Source organism: Sorex araneus, chromosome 3 (genome assembly GCF_027595985.1).
Source record: "Sorex araneus isolate mSorAra2 chromosome 3, mSorAra2.pri, whole genome shotgun sequence".
Taxonomy (NCBI): Eukaryota; Metazoa; Chordata; class Mammalia; order Eulipotyphla; family Soricidae; genus Sorex; species Sorex araneus.
Window position 1 is genome coordinate 176,183,859 of NC_073304.1, and position 20,203 is coordinate 176,204,061.

Consider the following 20,203-nt stretch of genomic DNA (forward strand, 5'->3'; position numbering starts at 1 on the left):
TTTTTTGCTTTTTGGGTCACACCTGGCGACGCACAGGGGTCACTCCTGGCTCTGCACTCAGGAATTATCCCTAGCGGTGCTCAGGGGACCATATGGGATGCTGGGAATTGAACCCGGGGCGGTTTCGTGCAAGGCAAACGCCCTACCCGCTGTGCTATCAATCCAGCCCCCCTTATATTTATTCTTTACCAGGCATGAGTTGGCTAAATGTTTATAGGAAAAAATATTTTGGATTAAAAGTAGGATATAAATTCTATTAGAATGCAGAGATGTGGAAAGCATCTCAGGGATTTTAAAGGCAAGAACAGGGGCTGGGGTGATAGTACAGTGGGTAGGGTTTGCCTTTCCAACCAAGTTTTTGATCCATGGCATCCCGTATGGCCCCTGAGCACCTCCAGGAGTAATTCCTGAATGCAGAGTCAGGGGTAACCCCTGAGCATGGCTGGGTGTGACCCAAAAAGCCAAAAAAAAAAAAAGATAAATAAAAGAACAACTGGTACAGAGTATCATTGGCAGAATTAATTTAATAAATTTGCCTTTCCTTTAACTCTTGTCACCAAGTTTCCACACAATCTTCAAAGGAAGAACCTTTCTGGGGCCTGAGAGATATAGTACAGCAGACAGGGTGCTTGCTTTGTACCTGCTGTGTGATCCCTGAGTCCAGAACCAGGAGAAAACCAAGTGTGGCCCAAAATCCAAGCCCCAAAATGATGATTGTTCTATTTTATTGGGTAATGAAAATCTAGCAGACTTACCGTAAGCCACATTATGTCAAAACCATCATTATTTTGTGTTTTCTTGTATCCAGTCAGAGCGCACAACTCTCTAACACTAACTTCACACATGATCTCTGAATCCTTTCATAGGGTGAAGACGAACAGGAAGTGGTCCTGGTCCGAACAGACCGTTCTGGGCGTGTCTGGCCTGTGAGCGCGCCGGCACAACCTGCAGAGTCTTCAGGGGGAAGAAGGAAGAGACCAATGGTACTTAGAATCTGGGTCCAATGTGGAATTCCTCTGGCTCCCTGGGGGGTTTTCTTCGCATCAGACTACTGAAAAATATTTTTCAGAAATGTTGCTTTCTCATCCAGAACTTAGAAGGTTATAGTCCTGCTTTTTACAAGGTAAAATCGAATTCATTTATAATTTCTGGGTAAGGCTGAACATTGAGTACTTAGAGCAATTAAGTTGTTAGTGCATGTATCTTTGCTATTAATGCTAGTTTCTTTTTACATTGTTTTTGTGTTTCCAAGCAGTGCTCAGCCATTTGGACAGCTTGGGTCCTTCCCTGGACCACCCTGGCATGCTCCGGGCCTCCTGGGCTACAATTGCTGCTGACCATGTAGTGCTGGGGACAGAGCTGGGGTTGACTGCAGCAACATATGCCCTGTCACCCCTGCACCATCTCTCTGGCCCTCATTTGCATATACTTATTTACTTTTTTTCGAGTAGGGAGGCACACACGTTGATGCTCAGGGCTTAGTCCTAGCTCTGTGCTCAGGTTCCACACCTGATGGGGCTTGGGGGACCATATGTGGTGCTGGGGATCAAACCAAAGTCAGCTGTGTGCAAGGCAAGCTCCTCACCCGCTGTACTGTCACTCCAGCCCCTTTGTTTACATCTGTTCTCAACGTTCTGAGGGAAAACCTTGCTCTCCTGACTCATGGTCTGCTCCAGCTAATCAGACCTGCTGATGGACTATGCCTGCACAGCAACACCTTCATTACAGTTACTGTGATACTGTAGACACCTAATTTTCTTTTCTATCTTTCAACTCTAGAAATTAGCTTTAACCTTTTGTTTGTTTTCTTGTTTATGAGGTTTTTCACTTGTTAGCTTGCTTGTCGATCTCCCAGCAGAGTGTCGGACTCAAACCCAGTGCCTCCTCTGGCAGGGCATACAAGGGCCCTTTTAGAGTTGGATGCCCCTGCAGGCCTACACAGTCCTGACCTCAGTAGCACGTCTCTCTTCACATGTAGTATAGAATCAGTTGGTAGGAAAACCCAGGATGGAGTAGATGGGAATCAGAATATAAACTTTCTGATCTTCGATGTGGGTTTGCTAATACTTTGTCTTCATTTTCCATACGACAGCTGATGTCTGGATAGCTGAAAACTATTTTCCACCTTGAGGTGGTATTTTCATTCCAAGGATAAGAACAGGGGAGGGCAGGAGGGAAGAAGGGAGAGAAGGGAGGGAACCTTTTCTCCAGACTGTAGAGACAGTTGTATCTTCATTCGAGGACCTGAAGTCATAGGGATAGAATAAATGAGTTTCGGGTTTTTTTTTTTTTCAATTTATGTAATAGAAATTTTTCTACCTGAAAGCAGATAGAGTAAGAGCTAAAGTAGAAGGAAAGATTGTGATGCATTGTGGATTTTAACATGTTCTATCAGTTTTGATGCTGTTCCTTAGAAATATTTCAGAAACTTACACACTTACACATTAAATAACTTTTATTTTGTCTTAGGCCTCTACTCATGAAGAAAAATCAAGGGTTAGATACTTTCATGATGATGATGATCTAAGCTTGGATGATTTAGTCAAGAATGAGAAGATGGGAACTGCTGAAACTCAAAACAAACTTTTTATGAGAATGGCCTCTAAGGTAAGGTTCCTTCCAAGGACACTTCTGAATTTGAAAAGCTGGGTATTCTCGCTAGCAACTATTTGCTTTTCAGAAAAAGCTGTTTTTTTAGATCTTAACTTATTAAATACTTTGTAAGATATACTAGGAACACACATACTAGCATTGATTTGACTTGGACCATGTGTTTGATTGGGACAACTACTCCTTAGGGACTTTGGTTATTTTTATTTTGGTTCTGGTGTTTGAGCCTGGGGTCTCCTGGTGACTCCTTGCCAGGAGTGCCTAAGTGCTAGCAAGTGACCTCAGATCATCCCAGGCATGTCGCCAGCCCAGCCCAGGCATGTGGCCCCGAGTAACTCAGGTGTGTGGCCCAGGCCGCTGAGCAGACTCTGTCCAGCCCCGGGATGTGGCTTTGCAGGGTTTTCTCCACCTTCCTGTATTTTCGTGTGTGTGTGTGTGTGTGTGTGTGTGTGTGTGTAGGGGGGGGTGTTATATAATTCATGAATAAAAGGAGCAGTCACAGATGCTCCGGCTGGAGCTGTGTGCCTTATTCTCACACGCCTATCATGATCTCTGTGCTCTTAGAATTTCCTGGGAGATCATAGGTTTATAGCAGCTTCTTTTAGGTTAGAAAGTTTCTTCCTTTTAACATCACAGAAATGATTTGATTCTAGGAGGGAACATGACTAATTTTGCTGAACCTTCACGTTTTACCAATAGGGAAACTGAAGCGTCTGCATGTATTTTGTGTGTGTGTGTGTGTGTGTGTGTGTGTGTGTGTGTGTGTGTGTGTGTATGTGTAGGGGGGAGGAGAGGTGGGGCAACATATCAAATCAGGCTCCTGAGTGAGGGCGGCCGCCAGCGCCGAAGCCTTGGCTCTCTTCGCCTGAAAATCTGGCGTGGAGTCCGGCAGGGCTGGGGGTGTGGGGCCCTTCCAGGCCACGTCCCAGCCTCGCAGCCCAGCTTCTATCTTGCAGGGCAGCTTCTCTGTTTCACAGCGTTGCCTTTTCGGTGACTCAGAGGAATGGATAGTTGCTGATTGTTGCCTACATTTAATTGTCTCTGTACAATTTTTCATGTGTCACTTATTGGTATTTGGGAATAGAGGTGTGTGCTTTGCTTTTTCTCAAAATACATTCGATTGACTCCACCATTCTTTAAATATAATCTCTTCCATTTAAAATCTAGGACGTCAGTGTTTCCTTGGCAACGTAAACTTGGGCACATCTTCATGAGTTCTATATCCATCTTTCCTCATTAATTTTGTTACCACCGTGGGCAGTAGTTTTATCCTTTTTGTAGTGCTAGAGAATTAAAAATGAGCTGGGAGGGGCGGAAACTGGGAGGTAAACCAGAAGAAAAGGGAGACAAAAAGGAATGGTGATTTTTCTCTTAAATTGCAAGAAAACAGGACACTTTGGTGTCTAATAAAAGCTGCTGTTTCTACTAAGTTTTACCCAGATTTGTGACAAAGCTTGATATTTTTTTTCTTGCAAGTAGTCTTTAAAATACTCACTCCGTATTCCTAGCATTTGTCCTAGAGCCTGAATCCTTCGTTTTAAAACGCTCACTGAGCTAGCGTTCGTCACTCCTGAGCCATGAGAGCTGCCTGTTCTCGGGGTCTGTGGGAGGAGGGTGCAGCCACTGGGGCCCTCCCCACTCCAGAGGCAGCCTGAGGCACAGATAAACCTGAGGGACGAAAGGCTGAGTGAAGTCAGGGTGTGGTCCAGTGACACCACCTAGAGAATGTTTGGAATTTGGGTGTCATGTCATGATAAATTTTGATAGAGTTTGTTTTTTAAGAGATACAGGCATGAATCCAGGTCAGCCTGCTAAACAAAATAGTTGTCTATTTTATGAATTACAACACCCCCACCCCCTGTGAGAAAACCAGAGAATTAATTCACCTAACATGTTTTTTTCAGGTCCCATTTTATTTTTTTCAACTTTATGCTGAAGTACATGTACCAAAGTTTAACCATGGAACTTTTTAAAGCTTTTACAGTCCGGTTACATTTAGATTCGCAGTGTTACACAGTCATCCCCTTCGTCACTTCCAGAACAGAATCATCCCCAACAGAAGCTTTGTGCCAGGATCTAACTCCTCGCCCCACCCACATGTTCTTCAGCCCTGAGTAATCTCTGTATGTCTCTGAGCATTTTTATGCTCTGGGGGAGATACTTGGTTTAGTATCATCTCCACAGAATTACACAGAAGTCAACATTGTGTGTTGGATCAGAGTTCTGCCTCTGACTGCGATTGTTGTCCCTCTTCCAACAAGGCTTAAGGGAAGGATTCAGCTTTATACCTACCAGCATCCTGTGCTTGATGCAATAAAGCCGGATATTGGAAAAGTAAACATAAGATCACGCAGAACTGACTTCTGAGAGAAATGTGAATAAATCTTATGAACAGTCTTCTTGAAAGTGTTATCAGACTTAAGAGGAAAAAAGCACTTTCCCTGCACTCCTCAGTAGTTTCATGTTAAATTATTGATATAGCAAAGCCAGGATGAGGGGGATTACCTGCAACATTTCCAGTTCTTTTAGACCTGGAAACACTTCAGTTAAAATCATTGTCTCTTTGTTTATTATAACTAGCAGTGAACGTTTTTTGTTTGTTTACTTAGTAAGAGTGTGGGATGCAAAATCTCCAGTATTCTTAGTTATTACTAGACCAGACCTCTTACGCTCCTTAATGCCATCACAATAGCTGTGCGTATCCTCAGCGCTTTGAGGAGGGTTTCTGGGCTAGGATGTGCGTCATGTGAAGGATTCCTTCTCTGTTTCCATGCATGTTCCAGGGTGTGTGTTTACTTTTCTTGAGATAATCACTTGTGCAAAGAGCTTCATCCTTGTTCCAGGAAAACATATTTCTCTAATAACTTAATTTTAATTTTCAGATATTTTATGAGGAACATGAATAACAAGTCAGTAACCAGCTTAAAACTTCAGTCATCTGGGGCCAGGGAGGTGGCTGCATGGCAGAGGTCACACTTTTGTTTGTTTTTCATTTTTTATTTTTATAGAGTTGTTCACAATAATTCATTGCATTCAATATTCCAACATCAATCCCACCACTATTATTTTGAATTTTGCCACCGCCACCCAAACCTCCCCCAAAGGTAGATCCTAAATAATTAATTTTGTATTGCTTGTTAAGAATAATCTGCTAAAAATTATCCAAAATAGTTTCCTTAGAGGAAAGTGGTCACACTCTGTTTGTGCAAGTCACTGAGCTGGGTTTCTGGCACCAACCTAACAAAAAATCACCCTTTCATTCTCTGGCAGTGAATGACCTGTTGTCTTAGAGTACTCTGCTGTGGTTTTAACGGGGTTCTGTCAGTCTGTTCCCTCCCTGTCCCTGTTAAGGAGCTTCAGTAGCAAAGACTCTCATCTGTCCGGCGCGTCTGTGTAGCTGCTGACTCGGTTGCTGCAATGGGACGTGATTTACCAGAGCAGTTTTCATCAGTAGAGCACGTCAGCCGAGAGCTGCTGTCACAGGGTACATTTCATCTGAAGTTTCTCTCATTGGAAACTACCTAGTCACTTCCTAGTCACTTAATCCACACGCTTCGTCTCAAGGACGGTACATTTTCTCGTGCACTTTTCGGTAGTTATATGGATAGCGGAGGCACAGTCCCTTCAGAAAGGTGATGTTTGAAAGTCTGTTGTCAGTGAACTTGGGTTGTAGTGATCCTGATTCTTTGTAAAGTATGAGTTGTAGTTATTTGTGAAAGAGTAGGGTAATATGGTGTTTCACGGTGTAGTGCAGATGCGTAAGATAAAGACCAAAATCTGTTTCATTCTATTGACTTAAATAATTTGTTGTTTCTTGCATTTGTTGAAGTAGAATTTGTTTCACCTTGAAAAAAAATTCTTATCAGTGTTTAGGTTTTATAGTTTTCAGTTAACTTTTAGAAATGTATGGAATTAGTTTCCTTGTTTTCGGTATTGAGACTATTTTGGCATCATAAGTCATGTCATGGTTTTAATATGTGGTATTTTATGTCTTTTCTTTTGATGCTAATCAAATCTTGTTATGCTGTTGCCTAGCTTTTGAAATTTTTTTCAGACTTTAGGATTAATTTTATTACTGTTTCTTTTATGTACTATGGTTTACAGTACTGTTATTGATAGGGTTTTCTGCACACATTTTTGTATTTTTGCTCTGTATGTAACCTTTAATTACTGGAGAAGGTGCCTTTGGAGCCCTATTTTTATACGTATGTAATTCTAATGTACTTGCCTATTCGGTTTTAGACCAGAAGCACAATACAGGCAGCCAGTCAGAAGTCAGAAATGACTGAAAATGTGAAGTCCAAGTTGACAGAGCAGCATGGAAGCAGGCAGAGCCCAGAGACCATCCCTGGGTCATGGTAAATCACAGGAATCGACCCACAGCCATCCTGTATTAGGAAAATTTCTAAATCTGATATTTATATATTTTTTAATTGAAGTTTTGGTGGGGTGAACCGCCCAGGTGGTGCTCGGGAGGTCCCGGGGCCCCACCGGAGTGTGGTTCAGTGAGTGCCTGAAGGGGCGCTATGGGCACCAGACCATTGCTGGGCAGTCCCCGGTCAAGTCGGGGGCCATGTGGCCTGGGAGCAGAACATGGCTCAGGTGCATGCTCACATTTGTCTCACCCTGCTCTGTCTTCCGGATGTAAGCTCGAAAAATTTCCCACCGCCAGGACACCAGGCCACACAGCAGTGCTGTCTGGAAAGCCTCAGCATCTGAATTCAGCCTAGATAGGTAGTTTAGGAAGGCAGGAAACTTTCAGTGTTTGGAAACGCGATCTTTCACATTGACTACATTAAGAAATGTTTTTATATTGAAAGGGTAACCCCTTCGATGTTTTGAAATTTGGTCGTTCAAGAGAGACTCATTCTACCAATTTATAATAATAGTTGTATTCTAAACATCAGCCCTAGTTTGACACCTTCTTCATCGTTATCAGTTATTAGTCACTGTTTAAGACAATCTTGACTTCTCTTCCCTAGACAGTTGACTCAAGAGGATTAGCTCTGACTGAAATGAAGGGTGATTTGTATTCCGAGGGATGTCTGAAATAGAAGAAGCAAATGCTCCCATTCTGATTTGGAAGCGTTGTTGACAAGAGAGAGAAAGGCCCGTGTTGAGGGTGGAAGGAGAGCTGGGCAGGCTGCAGGAACGGTCCGGAGTGTAGGGTGAGAGAGGGCTGAGGGCCCAGTGCAGTGTGGGTGGGTCCTCGAGCCCCTTATAGAAGAACCATGACCCCTGGTGAGAGCTGAAGGGAAGGGCACAGGCTCTGGGGGGGTGGGGGGATGAAGAAGCTCCTGTCCAGAACTTAAATGTTCTCCTTGAGCTTGTTACCACGTCAGAAAAGCTGTTGACGGCTGGACAGCGACCTTCTGACAGAGCCACTGTGGAAAATGAAGGGCTTTTCTCACTGTGTTGAAAAGTGTGTTTATTGAGGACCCATTTCCAAAAGTCATGACTCTCCTGGGGCCTGTGACCGGATCCATGAGCAGAAGAAGATGCTCCCTTCACCACAACTCTCTCCCACCACCCCCTCCCCCCTGCAGCGGCTCTCCCATGTTCATTCTTTCAGTTTTGCAGGGGTCGGGGGACCAGACACTGAATTAGTATTATTTTTTATTTTATTATTATTTTTTTGCTTTTTGGGTCACACCTGGCAATGCACAGGGGTCATTCCTGGCTCTGCACTCAGGAATTACCCCTGGCGGTGCTCAGGGGACCATATGGGATGCTGGGAATCGAACTCGGGTTGGCCGTGTGCAAGGCAAAAGCCCTACCCACTGTGCTATCACTCCAGCCCTGAATTAGTATTTAACAGGTTAAGATGCCAGATACTCAGCTTAGAATAAACTAAAACTGGATTTGGTGACAAATTATTTGGCTGTTTGTAGTCTCTTGTGATTCCATGGAATTTAGGATGAATTATTTACTTCTGCAGAAACTGTCATTGGGGTTTTGAGATGCTTTTTAAATCTATAGATCACTTTGGGTAGTACTAATATCTTTCTCCTTTTTTTTTAAATCTCATTTTAAAAAATTGATGTAACCACTTACCACATTTTTCTGGTTTATTTGAAGAGGAGATTCTCAGAGTTTTAAAATTTATGGTGTACCATGGTGAACTCACAGCATATCATTAGTTTTTTAAAAGGACTCTAAGTGTAAAAACACACCCTACTGTTTCTTACCTCTTCATCTTTTTCCCTCCAGCAGTTTTTTCACTCCCCGCCCCCTTTCTTAAACTCTCTGTTTGTTAACAGTTGGTCCCCCCACCTCCAAATGTTGATTATCATTGACAAATGTAGAAAGATTTTGTATCTACTGTCCTTGGGTATCAGCCTCATGTTATGTTATTCTATACTGCCCAAATGAGTGCAGTCCTTCTATGTCTGTCCCTCTCTTTCTGACTCATTTCACTTAGCATAATACTCTCCAATGTATGCCCATATATAAGCAAATTTCATGACTTCATCTCTCCTAATAGCTGCATAGTATTCCATTGTGTAGATGCACTAAAGTTTCTTTAACCAGTCATCTGTTCTAGGGCACTTGGGTTGTTTCCAGATTTGGGCTATTGTGAACCATTGCGAGATTGTAACCCAAACATAAAAGCTTGTAACTATCTCATGGTGATTCAGTCACTGTCACTGTATCACTGCCATCCCATTGCTCATTTTGCTTGAGTGGGCACCAGTAACATCTCCATTGTAAGACCTATTGTTACTGTTTTTGGCATATTGAATATGCCACAGGTAGCTTGCCAGGCTCTGCCATGCAGGCAAGATACTCTTGGTAGCTTGCTGGGCTCTCTGAGAGGGGCGGAGAAATCGAACTCAGGTCGGCTGTATGCAAGGCAAATGCCCTACCTACTGTGCTATCGCTCCAGCCCTGGTGATTCAATAAAATTTAAAAAAAAATCAGTGACACTGCAAAAAAAACGATTTTGAAGGTCCTCAGAGATGGTTATCACTATATCACTGTCATCCCGTTGTTCTTCAATTTGCTCAAGCGGGCACTTAGTAACGTCTCCATTGTGAGACTTGTTGTTACTGTTTTTGGCATATCGAATACGCCACGGGGAGCTTGCCAGGCTCTGCCATGCGGGCGAGATATTTTGGATAGCTTGCCGGGTTCTCCGAGAGGGGCGGAGGAATCGAACCCGGGTTGGCTGCATGCAAGGCAAATGCCCTGTTCGCTGTGCTATCGCTCCAGCCCAGAGATGGTTAAACATCTATTAAATTAAAAGCATTTGGAACAGACTGCAAAGAGAAGATAAAGAAAACGGCAGGCTAGAAGTGTAGTTATTGTTCTTAGGTAAATAAGTACCATATTTCAGTTGTGTGAAGGAATCACTCAGATTTAATTGGCAGGGCTGTACCATATTTAATCCAAACACTAAGAATAAATCAGAGAAGTTTGGCAACATGCGTGGAGCACAGATTTAAGGAATAGAAGTACTGACGTCTGTGTTCAAAAGATTGAATTTAAATGGAATGTTTTCTCTGGTCAGCTATGGACTTATTTTTAATAACTGTTTTTGTAACTATATCACATGAAAACATAGTTCCAGTTAACTAGATAGAGGTTACATATTCTCCTGCTACATTTCAGATAAGATAAATTCCTGTTGGGGATCTGTTCTCTTTGATAATTGCCCCCAACTTGATTGATTGAATTTTTTTATAGGTAAAAATTATGATTCTTTTAATGATGCTGTAGAGACTGAGTTAGAAATGCAGCTTTGCTACGTTTTTAAAGACATGTTTCTTTTGGGGAGGTGGCAGTTTGGGGGTTTGGGGTTTGGGCCATACCTGGCTGCGGCTGCTCAGGGTTGACTCTTGGCTCTGTGCTCAGGGATCACTGCGGACTCTGCTCAGGGGCTACTCCTGGCTCTGTGCTCAGGGCTGACTCCTGGCTCTGTACTCCTGGCTCTGTGTTAGGGGTCATTCCAGGCTCTACGCTCAGGGCTCACTCCTGGCAGGGTGTAGGGGATCATGTGTGGTGCTGGTGATTGAACTCGGTCCGCCACAAGCAAGGCGAGTGCTTTACCTGTTCTACTCTCTGTCTGCTCTGTTTCCTTTCTTTAACCGATTTTTCAGTTGAGTGAATAACAGTACTGGAGGCATTGTCGGAGCTGCCCCACCCCTCCCAGTGCCCGAAGACCTCCTAGGCCTTTCCTCTGCCCCTACCCTTGGCCCCTGCAGCCCTAATTCTGTTGTCTGAGTCTCAGGGTTTGTTTGCATTGGGGAAGCTCCTTTCTTGGTTTATCTCCTTTCTTGGTTTCTTCATTGTCCTGGATGCATATATCACCTGGCATTAGAGTCTCTAAGAAGCGCTGGCTACTGTTCCTGCCCTCCTCAGGTTTTTGTCTTGCCTTGCTGGTGGTGCAGGGCATCAGATGTGGGACTGGGCCTGCTGCAGGCTGGAGCACTGCATGGAGAGCCACCTCCGGGAGCAGGTAGTCCCTGGCCTCAGTCCCTCCAGCCAGCACTCTGCCTCTTCACCGTCTCCTGTGAGCTATGTGATGTTTAAAAAATGACCGCGAGATTTTTAATGAAGTTATTTAGTGTTGCTTAACCTCAGCCTTTTAATCTATCAAGTGAGAATGACAATTCCTATATCATGGGGATATTTGGATGAAAGGAAGCTTTCAATTTCTATTCATAGTTGCTAAATAGTGGGCCAGGTTGGAGTGATAGCACAGCGGGTAGGGCGTTTGCCTTGCATGCGGCTGATCCAGATTCGATTCCTCTGTCCCTCTTGGAGAGCATGGCAAGCTACTGAGAGTATCCCACCTGCACAGCAGAGGCTGGCAAGCTACCCATGGCATACTGGATATGCCAAAAACAGTAACAACAAGTCTCATAATGGAGACGTTACTAGTGTCTGCTTGAGCAAATCGATGAACAAAGGGATGACAGTGCTACAGTGTTACATAGTGGGTCACTGTTGCTGTGAAGATGCCTAGTGACCAGCTCTCATTGTTGTCCAGGTGTGCTCTACCCTGCTGGGACAAAGACCTGAAGTCAGAGCAGTCGTTTTTAAGTCGGGGCCGCTGTTTGTGCAGGGAGACGGGCCTAAAGAGGAGAGAGGCAGACTCGGGAGACTGTGTGCTACTTAGGAGGGAAGGGATCAGGTGTTCCAAGAGAGACTGGGCCCAGGAAGAGCTCTGTAATAACAGCAACTTGCATCTACAAGCCCTTCCTGTGTGGGTCAGCCCTGTGCTACAAGGATTAAAGGAGACCCTCTGATTAGATAACATTGTTCTTCCCATTATTAATTTACAGAATATGGTGGCATTAGATTTTCTGAGATTAGACAGACTGGTGTTCTGATTTACCAGGGACGTTCCGACTTAGAAATCAAGCTCTTATCATTATGCCTTTCGGGGGCGGGGGGAGGCACTTGGTAGGCCATGCTGGAGTCTGGCTTGATGCCGTTCATAATGCAGAACAATTTGAAGGCTTCAAGCAGAGACATAAATAAAATATGTGTGTGTGTGTGTTTTAAAAGCATCCCCTTGCTATAGCTTATACGGGAGAGGTGTGGAGAAGGCCGCTGGAGATAGCAGTTAAAAATGCCTCATCTCCTATGGAGGCTGCATACTAATGTCAAAGCTAAAGTAGTTACTTAACCTTTCTCTGGTGTCCTCAGTTATTAGATGGCAATGATGATAGCCCCCACCTCACAGAACTAGGAAACAACCAGATCTCATAGAAACGTGTGTTGTAGATCAAGCCGCCAAATTGCCCCCTCTGGGCTGAAAACTCGTTGGCCTTCTCCGATCCACAGACAGATGCCTTCCTGTGGATCAGCCCAGCTGCCCTCTCACCCCGCCATAAATGGTCCAGCCTCACAGCTCCTGGAATGCCTAGCTGACACCTCCCCATTTCCACTGCTCTGACAGCCCAGTAGGAGCACAGCAAATTTGACGGGAGGTCACCTAAAAGCCGTCCGAGCTCAGTGATGGCATCAAAACACAAACGGCGCCTCAGCACCAGCCAGTGCAGTGTGTCTCAGATGGGGCTAAGTGGCATCATTGTGAGAGGGCCTATCGATCAACCCTATCGATCTGTTTTCTGATAATTTGCTGTTTGTTGTAATAAGCAATATGAAGTGAATATGCCTGCAAAGGGGATGGTCTTGGTGGGGGCTCTGGAAAACTGGGGGCCGTGCTGGTGGGATTGGTGTTGGGCCATTAAATATCCAAAATGTCTATTATGAACAACTATAATTTGTAAATCATGGTGTTTAAAAAATTAGAGTAGAGAAACGTAAATACTCAGCATGATGATCGTGATGATAGTTTGAATTTTGAAGAGAAGCTTGCATTCTAATTAAAAAATTTTTTAATGTAAGTTTTATTACAGAACTTACAGAAATGCCTTTGTCGACTCCGTATATGTAGACACTTCCATTCTACTCTCACTCCTGCTCTTTTGCTTTACCAGTTTATGGGAAAAACAGACGGAGACTATTATACTCTGGACGACATGTTTGTCTCCAAGGCGGCTGAGCGACAACACCGGGGTGAAGAGGAAGAGAATCAGAGGAAGAGGGCCATTGCTGAGCACCGGAGTCTGGCAGCGCAGATGGACAAGTGTCTGTACTGTTTCGACAGCTCCCAGTTTCCTAAGCACCTTATTGTTGCAATAGGAGTCAAGGTAAGGAATAAGACCTTTTTTTTTTTTGTGTGGCATATGTAGATTTGTTCCTTTCTTTATCCTCTTCTAGGATCTCAGGAATCCTTCTCTTATTCTGAATAAGAGAAACATTAGATTCTGAACCTAGACTTTGAGTAGAAGCATGAGTTTTATTTGTTTTTGCTTTGTTTTTGTTTTAGATTTGGGCCCATACCTCAGAGTGCTCAGGAGTCACTCCTGGCGGTGCATGGGGGACCACATGGTGTCAGGGGCAGAACCCAGACCTGCACCCACAAAACATGCACGTCAGCCTTGTGAGCGGCCCCTCCCCTGCCCTCCCCCTCCAAGAGAAAAGTATCTTCCACATCAGTTCCCACGAGTCTTGGATCTCTGTTAGAGTGGGCTGATATTTAAATGGCAGAAGTTCACACTTTGCATGATTCTGCTCCTTGGAGTAATGGCACTGGACAAGGCCTCAGTTCTCGTGCCCTGTGTCCTTGATACTGTAGTAAATCTGTTGCAGTTCTAGAATCAATAATGATAAATTTGAGTTGTAAACATATTTGTATGTGTGTAAGCATCCATATCAGCTCCTCCTTTGTCCTCCCAGTAGTTTTTCAAAATTGCTAATTTTGTTAAGTGAATAAATTCCCTGTGAAATATCTCTGGCTAGGACCTAACAAGACTGACATAGAGAACTGTAGATATGGCTTGGTGTGGTGTGTGTCTCGCATGCATGGTCCCTAGCACTGCAAAACAGAGAAGGAAGTTAAGATTCAGTCCATTTGTAAAGTGTCCTGTTCCTTATGGACATACATGCTCACCTCCCGCACGATGACTGCATCCTACATGTGTATGCAGGTGTGATTCGAACCCAGGCCATACATCAAATATTTATCTAAGATACTTTGTGTATACCTTAAAAGTAGCACCAGCTTATAGGTTTGTAGACAGAGTTTAACAAAAGCCTGAGAAGGTGCACTTTATTTCTTTTCGCCTCCACCAATGAGAGGCATCGGTTACACTCAAGCTTCCATTAGTTACCTTGTTCTTGCACAAACATGTTGGTGCAAGACTTTGTATTGTTTCAAGAAGGTCGTCAGGACAAATATAAAGTGTTATATTTTTCCTTGGTAAAAACATTGATGTGAAGCTGTTAAAACTGAGATCTGTGCTATAAATTTCTAGCTTAATGGATGCTGTTTCTCTGGCTCTACAATATTGTTAAAGCTAAACATCTTTAAAACACTCCACCAAGAGATAGTGCTTTCAGGCAGGTCTGCCTCGTTCAGTGTTGGCAGTTTCCTCAAGGCTGAGACTAAAGCTCAGTGTTCCGCCCTCTTCCCCCAGGTTTACTTATGTTTACCCAACGTCCGGTCCCTTACTGAGGGGCACTGCCTCATCGTGCCTCTGCAGCACCACCGAGCAGCGACCTTGCTGGACGAAGACATCTGGGAGGAGATACAGGTTGGTAGGACGCCACTCACGATGCTCTCCACAGGCTTGACGCTGCACGAGTCCCAGCAGGCCTGACGCCTTGGCCGCTGGTCTCACTCCCTAATGGAAGCACTTTTGGACATTTGCATAGTTTCAGCTGTGCCCAGAATTTGATGTTTTCCACCACTCATATATTTTATTTCTCTTATGCATCTCCCATTTAGAAAATGGCTCTCTACTAAATTAACTGATAAAATAACTATTTTTTCATCAGTCTAAGATTTTGGATCTCTGCTTATGTGAAGAATGAGATTATCATTCTTACTGCAGTAAGCTAATAAATTTGAGCGGAAATATATTTTCAGATACTAAAAGAGAAACTCGGAAGTCACAAGCTTTATTCAGCAGTTGTCGTATTTCCGCTTGTGGGACCGACAGACCTACTCTGTTCTTTTTTTTTTTGCTATTTTTTTGGGGGGGGTAATCACATCTGTCAGTGTTCAGGGGTGACTCCTGGCTCTGCACTCAGGAATTACCCCAGGTTGTGCTCAGGGGACCTATAGGATGCCACGGATCAAACCCAGGTCGACCGCATGCAAGGTAAACTCCCTACCCACTTTACTATCGCTCCAGTCCCTGAGCTTCTGTGTTCTAATTTTGTTACTGGATTTCACTTTCACAACTTTAAAAACGTAACATGGCTCAGCTTTTGAATTCAGGGATTTGTTTTTGTGGCTGATTCTTCAAGAGATTGAAAGACACTACATGGTAGCAGTCACTATCACTGTCATCCCTTGCTCATCGATTTGTTTGAGTGGGCATCAGTAATGTCTCTCATTGAGACTTATTGTTACTGTTTTTTGGCATATCCAATACACCACGCGTAGCTTGCCGGGCTCTGCCATGTGGGTGTGATACTCTTGGTAGCTTGCTGGGCTCTCAGAGAGGGGTGAAAGAATCGAACATGGGTTGGCTGCGTGAAAGGTGAACACCCTACCGCTGTGCTATCCCTCCAGCCCATGGTAGCAGTACTCCTACATTATTAAAAAAAAAAAAAGGAAAAAAGAAAGACACTACATGGGTGAAGTTGCTGTTGAATTACTTTAAGACCTCATAATGAACAAAAAAAGAAAGAAAAAAATTTTGCTTTTCTAGTGCTTAATGAAGAGTAGGGATTACAGGGACGCCCACCCCCACCCCCACCATGCCCCCAGTTAGAAAATGTGAAAAATTTAAGACTTGCATGAAATTCTCTACTGATCTTTTCATCAGGCTGTTAAGAATGCCAGAAGAAAGGATGTTTATTTAAGTTTTGTGTATTTATTGAAATTTTGTCACTCTCCGACTCTCTGTGATCTTTATGTTTATGTTCTGCAAGCTTCAACTCCTGCAGACCGTTATTGTGGACGGCCTAGCATGGGTAGGGGACTCCACATCTACATTTTTGATGTGGAGTAGGACATTTTTCCTAGCTGCAGATGCCTGTGCCACAGAAGTGGGAAGGGAAAATGAAGTTTGAAGCACGAGAATGAATTTTAGAGTTCCTTTGAAACTTTCTCGGAATGCCTTTTATGTGTGCTGGACATGGGCATATGATTTCACTGTATCAATGTCATCCTGTTGTTCATTGATTTGCTTAAGCGGGCACCAGTAACATCTCCATTTGTCCTAGCCCTGAGATTATAGCAGCCTCTTTTTACTTGTCCTTCTCAACGGTGCTGCATTGGAGGCTCTTTCAGGGTCAGGGGAGTGAGGTCCATTATTGTTACTGTATTTGGTGTATCAAATATGCCAAAGCAGGCTTGCCAGGCTCTGCCGTGCGGGCACGATACTCTTGGTGGCTTGCCGGTTCTCCTAGAGGTATAAGTAGACAATGAGAGGTGGCTGCGTGCTTCTGGGAGCTTTGTTTTATAGTCTCTGGATCTTGGCTATTGAAGGGATTACACGGTGCTCGGGGCAGTTTGTGGGTGTGGTTGCCAAGCTACTGGAAAATGGGGGATCTGGGTGGAAGAGGCCCAGTCCTGATCCAAACAGGCTTGGAGATCTCAGCCTCAGGTCCTGCACACCTGGGTTCCTCTGCTGGTTCCTTTATTCATGAGGAAGCAGTCATATGATTTAGTGGCTCAAATCTTCTGTACCCAAGTGTGAGGCTGAATTTGATCCTGGGTAAGACTGCCCCACGTGTCGTGCATGGTCACAGAGGCCCTGCCCCTGCCCCCCAAGCACCACAGCTGAAGTGTGTGACTGTGGCAGAGTGCCTGTGCTCTCTGGCCACCGTCCCAGCCCGTGGACAGCCACTGCACAGCAAGGAGGGAGGGCTGGGGAGCGAGTCACACATGCACAGACAGGGCTTAGCATAAAACTGTGCCAGAGAAGCTTTCGAGTAATGCAGGAATCAAGGCTGTGGGTTCTGTATTTTTGTGTGAAATGGAGCTGCGTGGTGAAAGGTATTGAGATGTGTACAGAAGGAAAAAATTCTCTAACATAGCCAGAGCATGTGACTGTAAGGTAATCTAGGTGTGGGAAACTTCACTCCTGCCTAAAGGCCCAGCATGTTTCAGACTAGATTACAGTTTAGCAGGTTTTATAACCCAGATAACATTATAGAAGATTGAGTGAATGGGTAAAACCAAATCCTTTCATATAAATAATAGCAGTATAGCTTTTTTCTGTGTGATAAAAGTAAAAAGACTAGAAATTGTCGGTTATTGTAAGATAGTGAACAAATAAAATTCCTGAACCCTGCTCCAGAGAGACAGGAAGGCTGAGAGGTTTGTCTTGCATGTAGCTGACTCTGATCCCGGGAACCACTGGGGTCCCCACCCCACACCCTCCCTCCGCCCTACCCCACCAGGAGTGAGAGCCTTAAGCACATTGGGTATGCCCCAGAAACTAAAATACCTCAATTCAAGTGCCTTTACATTTTATTACAGTTTTAAAATTTTCTGAAGTGTGCAACCACTCTGATTATGTCCTGACTAATATCCTTATGATCTTTCTCCTCTTATAAAGAATATCTTGACCTAGAAAGAAAATGATCAGCACAGGCAGGAGCCACTTATTTCAAGTGATATTTTTAAATCATCTTCCTCTAGTAACATTTAAATTTAAAGCTTCTGTTTAGCAGAAAATGCAAAGATACATTTCAGCACAGCATATGGGAATAATCTCTAATTTCAAATGGATACAATCCAAATTCTTATTTTTATTAAATATAGTATAACTTGGTCCTCTTTCAATTGTGCTTGAACACCCTTCTTAGTTTGGGACATATGCTTGAACATTGTTGTCACCAGACACTGTGGGCACTTAAAAAAACACTTTTTTAAAGTTCAGGTATCTTTTATTTGGGATGGAGGGGTGTTAGCTGTGCTGAGGGCTTACTCCTGGCATTGTGCTCTGGGATCACTCACGACAGTGCTTAGTAGGCTACATACTTGGGGCTAGAGTTGTCTGTGTGCAGGGCAAAGGCCTTGGCCATCTCTCTGTGCCACCCCTCTGACCATAATATCTCTTTAAAAATTGTTACCATATTTCTTTTGGATAAATACCCATAAGTGGAACTTGCTACATCATATGGTAGGGTTTTTGTTTTTTGGATGACTGTCTATTGCTTTATGTAGTGCATATATCAATTTACATTTTCATAAATTTAATTTTCCATAGTAAAGTTTTAAATGTCGAGTGGGTTCTCTGTTTATTAAATTGTAATGTCAAGTATGTTGCAGACATAAATAACTGTCTTATGAAAGTAAGAAAACAGACCATTACTTTCCTTAAGTCTTTCTTTGTTTTAACAGTAACAACATGAGGTGTTCACGACATTTCAAAAAATTTCCTTTAGGGATAGACATAGTACAGCAGGTAGGGCACTTGCCTCATACCAGCTGACCTGGTTTCAGTCCCTCTCACCCTACGTGGTCCCAAGCCCCTCCACAAGTGACCCCTGACAAGTGTCACTGCAGTGTGGGTTGACACGGGGCCCAGATGAAGTGGCTCATTCCTGGGCAGCCACAAGTGTCCTTAGCGTGTACTTTGACTTGGGGCTAGTCTGACTGTTCAGAAAAGACTCCAGTCTCTTTCCTAGAAAATCAGAGTTTGCTTGCCCATTATTCTGGGAACTGAGTGGGTGTGGATGGCTGCTGCTGCAGAATGCTGAGCGTTTCGGAAACCGAGTGACGTTCCCTGTACCTCTGTTCCAGGCTGTGCCAGGGGTGGGCCTCGCTTGAGGCTGATTCCATGGCGTGTGGCTGGCATGGAGGGGGAGGTAGTGTGCTGCATGCCCCCACCCTGCCACATCCCACCTGCCTCAGACCCACCCCCTAGTGCACTTGCTGGATGTTATGGGGCAGTTTTCTCCTTCTCTTTAGCCAGGTCTAGTACAGTCTCTCTCACCACCCCCCAAATGCTGTTTTTGATGAATCATTCCGTGATTTCTATGTTTTGCTAGGTCTCATATCTACATCTGGGGCATCTTAAGGGTTTTTTAATTTAGAGAACCTGAGTAAATTGTGGTCTTATTTTTACATGATCAACCTAGGATAGCTTGTATATTTTTGTGGAAAATAATTTCAAAATCATGTGTAGGGCCAGAGAGATGCCCTACATCAGAGGACAGAGCCAAAGAGATGCTGAGTGGGTAGGGCCAGAGAGATGCTAAGTGGGCGGGGCCAGAGAGATGGTCAGAGGCCAACGAGATGCTTTGGATAGGGCCAGAGGAATGCTGAGTGGGGTAGGGCCAGAGTGATGCTGAGTAGGCAGGGCCAGAAGGATGCTGAATGGCCAGAGATGCTCAGTGGGCAGGAGCATAGGCTTGCATGCAGGAGGCCCAGGGATTCAGTTCCTGGCACCACCTGGTCCCCTAAGTACCTCTGGGAACAATCCCTGAAAAAATGCTGGAAGTAGCCCCGAGATTCACCAGGTGTGGTACTCAGACGTACTTGTTTCATATTTTTTAATGAAGAACTACAGTATTCCTAATAGAAATTTTAGTCTAGTTGTCTTAACTCAGTGAGGAGTGGTGATCAGGTGAGTAATCCTAGATCAGAAGTGTGGAAAGAAGTGGGTTCCTAAAGGATGAAGCTCTTAGGGATATGGGAATATCATGTGTCCCTGAATCATGGGGTCTCAATAGCTGTCTGAAGCAAAAACGAAGGTGCTGGAGAGATAGGACAGCAGGTAAGGTGTTTTCCAACCCAGGTTTGATCCCTGAAATCCCATATGACCCCCTGGACCCCACCAGGAGAGACTTTTGAGTCCAGAGCCCAGTGTAAGCCCAAACCCTGAGCACTACTGGCTATGGCCTAAGACAAAAAAACAAACAATAATTCATATACTTAATAGGACTCCTTTATTTATAGAATTAAGGGACTTCTTGGATATATTGAGTATTGAATGAATGATGCAAAAAGAACCACACACAAAGAAGATGCTCTGAGGACAGGGAAACAGTTCAAAGTGAATTCCCCTTATCTGTTACAGAATTGAAGGCTGCTCCCTATTCAGAGAGCCAA

At 44.1% G+C, this 20,203-nt stretch overlaps 1 protein-coding gene across 2 annotated transcripts in view; it reads left to right on the forward strand.

The window, feature by feature from the left end:
* CWF19L2 (CWF19 like cell cycle control factor 2) overlaps window positions 1-20,203 on the forward strand; it is a 59,545-nt gene that overhangs the window by 30,438 nt on the left and 8,904 nt on the right. For both annotated transcript variants that reach the window (XM_055133693.1, XM_055133695.1), the window contains exons 11-14: window positions 867-983; window positions 2,470-2,607; window positions 13,062-13,274; window positions 14,604-14,720. In XM_055133693.1, coding sequence (XP_054989668.1) covers window positions 867-983; window positions 2,470-2,607; window positions 13,062-13,274; window positions 14,604-14,720 — 585 coding nt within the window. The remainder of the gene's footprint in view (window positions 1-866; window positions 984-2,469; window positions 2,608-13,061; window positions 13,275-14,603; window positions 14,721-20,203) is intronic.